Genomic DNA, 6,000 nt, shown 5'->3' with positions numbered 1-6,000 from the left:
TGGTTACGGATCAGAAACCCGCAGTGGGCTCTGACTCGGGAAGGCCATGTAACTTCATTAGAACAGAACTTTGCAAACACTCTCGCTGAATGGTGTGCAACTGCGCCAAATCTAAAGTTAAGTGTGCATAGGCCTGTGTGGTACATGTTTGGCCAGACTCTTCTATCAGAAACTTTTCTGAGTGGTGCACTTCACTAAAAATTATCAGCGTGAGCTCTTGACCTGTGATGTGAGCATGCGGGAGGGAATCTGGTGCAGTTACATAACACCGGCCTTTCTGCAGAGGTAGAGGGAGCAGGGGACAAAAGGGCTCCAAAGAGGGCAGTGGCTCCAATACAGTGCTGCTCTGCTTGCAGGAATATTTCAGGTGAAATGGCTCTGATGGAAAATTAAAAAAGTCTGCATGTGTGTTAGTGTAAGCGCCTCAGTGTGTGTGAGTGGGTCCGTGAGGGACTGTGAGTGGGGTTGCTCTATCCATTTCCATATTACCTGGGGTCATCTAGGCATTGCGCCCAGTCCCTGTGCTTTTAGGCCCCGCTGAGGCCTGGCGAGATTAAAAAACAGCGTTGAATCATGACTGGAAGCAAGCGACGGATGCAGCAGAGGAGGTGTGGAAGGGGAGGAGGAGGCACAGAGATGGGGTCACACAATAGGGTCCCCGTCTAGTGCTTTTAAATTCCCTTAAAAAAAGGAATCATGCCAAGCGAGGCCTGTCGAGCAGACTATCACACTATAACTAGCCCTGTAATTTCCACTCATCCCACACACCCCCCTCCTTTACTACGGTCACCCACTACGCATGTAAAACACAGAGATGAGTGCAATACTCACGGCAGGATCACCACTTGGGAATACATGCGATGTTAATGGCACTCTCCTTCACAAGCTGTCAATGCCTGTTAATGAACCCATACATAAACATACAGGTCTGTGTTGTCTGACCGCACCAGGACAGACAGATCTAACCAGAGAGGAAGACAGGCAGGCAGACAGACAGACTGAGAGAGGCTGAGGGACAAAGTGTCGGCGCAGAGAGACAGATAAATAAAGACAGCATCATATGTTAGCAGGCGTACAAGCAAAGACATGCGGGCTGATCAAATAGATACAATGCATCAGATAAAATCCGCCGTTCCATTGGATTGAGCACAAAACTCAAACAAAAGGGCAAACCCAATTTTACTCTCAGACGTTTCTTTTTATTCTCTATAATAGGCATAACTAAATAAAATCCACAATAATGCTGTCCGCATGTGAAATGACTAACTGTTTATACCACAGAAGAAAATGACTTTCGCTTGTTTTTATTATGTTCATCAGCAACAGACTTCCCTCTGGTTTGCATGCACACAATGAGAAGAGAAACATCATGCCTGCATGGTGATGTGAACGGTACTGAAAACTATTTGGTTGAGGTTTTTTTTTTTTTTTTAAATCAACTTGAGTATAAACAGTCCATTTTTAGCACAGGTGGCCATAGTGAAAGATGACTTGTAGTAGATCTACAGCAAACCACAAAATTTGTGCAACACATATTTAATACATAGTGGAGCAGAAAGGCAACCACAGAGAAGGTGTTTAAGCCTTAGATGAGTCAAATATGACCCGGCTAGGCTGTTTTTTCCCCCCTGTACTTTGTGACAAATATTCGACATGTCATTGGAAGCGTTGGCTGAGTGGTGCAGGAAGGACACATAGAGGCAGAAGTAATCTTCACCCAGTGTATGTTTATTTTTAGAAGACACCAGATAAACAAAAGCAGTTCATGCTGGTTTTGGAATGAGGTGGTGGAAAAAAAAAAGTATTTACAAAAAGGAAAAAACACAAAACAAATAAACTTATAAAACCTTGTTAAGAAAAAAAAACAAAACATAAGGAAACTCATCAATAAACCAAAAGAAAACTTAAGCTGGGCCCGTGGCAGCTAGCGCATGCTGCTTCAGCAGGTCTGCACCTGAACTGTGCAAAACTCAAAATCTGAGGAGCTGCTATCCCTAAATAACCTTTCTAATCAAAAACAAGATGGCCCATGTTTACATGCTCCATGTGTCCTAACATAGGAAACATTGACAAACTTATTGTTGGGGTACTTTAAGAGACTAATCCCCAAAAGAATGAATAATCCCCCTGTGTACTCAAACACACCTGTACAGTCTGGGTTCCCCTACTATAAAGCCCTGTGGAGCCTTCCACTTCCTGTTTGGCATTATGGAGCACATGAAGCACAACAAACATTTGTGTACTGAAACATAATTGAATGTAGCATAGAGACCTGACGACAATGCAAATAAGAGTGGTGCCATGGTAAGTTAGCCAACTACACACTTAGAGCAAACTCTATACTGCCGGCTTGATGGAATAAACTAAAGAATTTGACAGTGTAGTGTATGTTTAGCTAGGGTGCAACCTAGAGGGCACATGTTTTTATAGCCTCCTATTGGAATTTGTTATTTACCTCTTTTACTTTACCAGAAAATTAACTTGTCATAAGTGGATACTCACTAAGTTGATGTTTTACATATTGTTTACACATTTTATGAAAATGTTGTTGAAGAGAATCTGCTGCTACAGTCACATTAGCATACTTTTAGCTAGCTAACATTACTATACAGTAGTTGTTGTGGATGTAGCCTATTAGCATGACTAAGTAGCTTTGTAGCTTAGCAACTTAGCTCAGTAGCTAAGTAGCATATTTTAGAGATAAGCTCTTACAGTAATGTTTGCTAGTTAAACAATTTGATGGTAAGTATACTTTTAATTTAGCAGATTCTATCTATTTTACACAATTTTACAATCATATGTAGGCCTTTATGTAGGCTATGTATTGATGTGTAGTGTTAACATGGCTGCGTGCTAGATACATATCAGAAATAGACTCTAGATGAGGAATCAATGATGGGTTAGATTCTGACATCTCAGATGAATATGACCCCAACTATATATAACAGTGTGAAACAGCTGGAAACACATTGTTTGTCTGAAATGCTACTCTTTTCTCTTGACAAACATTTCTACAAATCTTCAGCAATTTTTTGTGCAAAATTATGAAGATATACATGTATGTATTAAGAAAAATGAGGCGTCATTTTCTACTAATTTCTGGAAGTTTCAGTGGCCTGCACATAAGGGTTAATTAGATATTACAATTTGGTATTTTATTGAAATGGCTGACAGAGAGATGAACTGATGTAACAGGACACCATTAACGAGAAAAGAAGTTGATAAAAGGGTACATGTTACAAGCATTGTTTCCAGTTTTGACCTGCCGTGTCGAGTGTCCAATAGAAGCCCTTCACTAACCTGGCTCACACATCTGAGCTTGGCCCGAGGCCTCCTGGAACATGTATATCAGCACAGAACACAGCTGATAGAAATGATTGTTTTGACAATTGTCAGGAATATACAGTGCATACTACACTGCAAAGATATGACCGCACCGCACGTGTGCAAGACGCTATGTGTGTGCGAGCGCCCGTTCAAGCATGTACCTCAGTGTTTGGTGCGGAGTTGGTGGCTCAGCGAGTGTGCACATGGCAGCGGGAGCAGTTGGACTGGCGAAGCGAGAGGCACAGCTGCTTGGAGAGGGCTTCATGGCATTTCTGTGTCTGTGTCCCCTCTCCCTCCAAACACACACACACACACACACCAGAGCATACATACAGTATATACCCACACATACACACACCCCTCTCTATCACTCATGCCGCAGCAGCATCTTGGTAACAGATAGCTCCTGATTGGTGACTCCATCCGTATTTTTCCCCTCATTGACTGTCTTCATATATTTATATATTTATCATTAGTCCCAGGAAGAGGATTCTGGCGTGGGAGGCAGCGTGGCAGTGTGGAATGGCGTGGGAGAGGCAGAGTGACCCCGGGCTCAGGTGGCAGCTGTGTTATGACTTCTCTGCCAGGTCATGGTGGATGGTAGGATGGATGCTCCCTGTCTCTCCCTCATTCTGTCTTGATCGATCCGTCTATCTCTGTTCTCTTTTTCGTTTCATTCCTTCTTCTCTCTTTTGCACTCAGTCATCTCGTTCTGGATGGAATGTCCCTCCGCTGCAGAATGTAACATAATGTTTACTCTACATGTTTTGCACGCTGCATGTTTCCACACTGCAAAAACAGACCGTTCAGTCATTTACTATGTGTGTGTGTGTGTGTGTGTACGAGGTGCCCTGAGGCCACAGGAAAGCCAACTGCAAGAGTCAGTCAGTGTCTACTTTAAGTTAAGCATCCTTGTTGAGATTATTCTGCAGTGATTGTGTGTAAACCTGAATGAAGTGATGCAGTTGATATACATTACAATATGTTTACATGTACATTTGACCAAATTCTGCAAGTTATAACAGTAACAGGGATACTCCCCCCCCCCCCCTCAAAATGCACTTTCCTCTTATAGTCTAATCACAAGATAATTTGGGTGAACGCATTAATGATTGACTCCATCAAAGATATCTAGGGCTTATCCCAAAGGATAAGAGTTTTTAATTAAAACCTGTTTTTGCCACCGGAGGAAATGATTATGAATTTTATTAAGGCCATGATACACTTTTGAGGCAACACAGCTAGGCAGTAGTTTTTTTCTCGTATTTTAAAGTGTACCAGATGTTTTACCACCCATCAGTACTTACCTGCGGTGCAGCATTGTTGCCCACCTTACTTCAGATTCAATCATTTATATAAACTACATATTATGATTACTTTTTTACCTTAATATATAGTATGACTGCCAATTAATGTGAGTTCAAATGAACTGTAGGAAGCTGTTATTGCTGCAGTGACTGTCTTCTGCGCTTTTGACCTTCAGCTTTTCCGACACAAACATCCACAGTTTGGATCAGATCAGAGAGCTCATTTATTCCAGATCTCACATATTGACAACATCAATCACACCAATCTCTTGGTAGCCGTTGCTTTATTATTTCCCCTCATGTGGCGGTTGGTGTTGATCACAGAGGTGTCTTGAGGCCTGACACAGTTTGTAAACCCGAGGGTTCCTCTCAGCGCCAGCCTGCTGCGCTCACTGCTATGTAGGGCACAACTAGACCCTCTGCCTGGGTGGGAGCGAGGAGAGGAAAAGAGGGGGAGAAAGAGAGAGATAGATGGGGGAGGGAGAGGGGAGTAAAGGAGGGACGGCAGCCAGCACTGGGGCCCCATGCAGGGATGCAGGAGATGAAGAGTAGGGAGGAGGGGTGGAGGGGTTACAGGGTGCTACAGGGGGCAGAGAAAAGGGGCACAGGCTGGGCATGGCTGGCAAAGGAGCATCCACTCCGTCTGTGGACGTGCAGTGTCTCAGCTCCATGATTTACAAAGCCAGAGGGTGTTGGGAACATATCAGTGGGATTATTATTTCCAGAATCTTAGTTCACATAAATCTCATTTATTTCTTAAGAGTATCGGCTTACTTTTTTCTTGTGGTTTTGCTCCTGTGTTTTATTCTGAGACAAGCAAAGATGCAGATTTAAAGGATTTTCCAGAGATTTAGTTTTGCACTTCCATAAAGTTGATGGACTCAAAAGAATGGTTAAAATGGATACATCAGAGGCCAAGATACCCAGACTTTAAGTTCCTAGTGTGGGTCAATTTCCATAAACACTGGGTCCTACATTTCCCACAATGCAACTGGATAATGTTTTTCATAAGATCCTCATCGCCTCCTAGGTGCCTCTATCTTTCAAATCCCACATCTCTAGTTTGTAATGCAGACTTTCTGTTTAATGTCACAAGTCCGATATAACCCTGATGACATCACTATGACATCATCAGGGTTTTTTTTTCAAACTGTAAAGCTTCTCCAGAGCCACAAAAGACATTATACAGTTGTTTTCACAGGCTAAGTAGTACTCCTCATGACAAGTAAACTGATATTTTTTGTGTAAAATTGGTGGAATGCCCCTTTAAAGCAGCCACAAAAAATACTAATTGATGAAAAGATATGTGAATCAATCATTTTGCTTAAAAAATAGGAGAATTTATTTTTATTGGTGGATAATTTCC

At 42.4% G+C, this 6,000-nt stretch overlaps 1 protein-coding gene across 10 annotated transcripts in view; it reads left to right on the top strand.

Moving 5' to 3' along the window:
- The first annotated feature begins 2,117 nt into the window (after positions 1–2,117).
- Positions 2,118–6,000, top strand: part of nfixb (nuclear factor I/Xb) — a 153,250-nt gene continuing 149,367 nt past the window's right edge. For 2 of the 10 annotated variants that reach the window (XM_044331410.1, XM_044331406.1), the window contains exons 1-2: positions 2,142–2,304; positions 3,804–3,927. In XM_044331410.1, coding sequence (XP_044187345.1) covers positions 2,282–2,304; positions 3,804–3,927 — 147 coding nt within the window. In that variant the 5' untranslated portion in view covers positions 2,142–2,281. Of the gene's footprint in view, positions 2,305–2,382; positions 2,491–3,803; positions 3,928–6,000 lie in introns of those variants that run through there. The other 8 variants (XM_044331421.1, XM_044331409.1, XM_044331412.1 and 5 more) reach the window with 8 other exon arrangements.

The sequence above is a fragment of the Thunnus albacares genome, chromosome 17 (assembly GCF_914725855.1).
Source record: "Thunnus albacares chromosome 17, fThuAlb1.1, whole genome shotgun sequence".
Lineage (NCBI taxonomy): Eukaryota > Metazoa > Chordata > Actinopteri > Scombriformes > Scombridae > Thunnus > Thunnus albacares.
The sequence above is the reverse complement of the archived record's forward strand: the minus strand, read 5'-3'. Positions and strand labels throughout refer to the sequence as shown.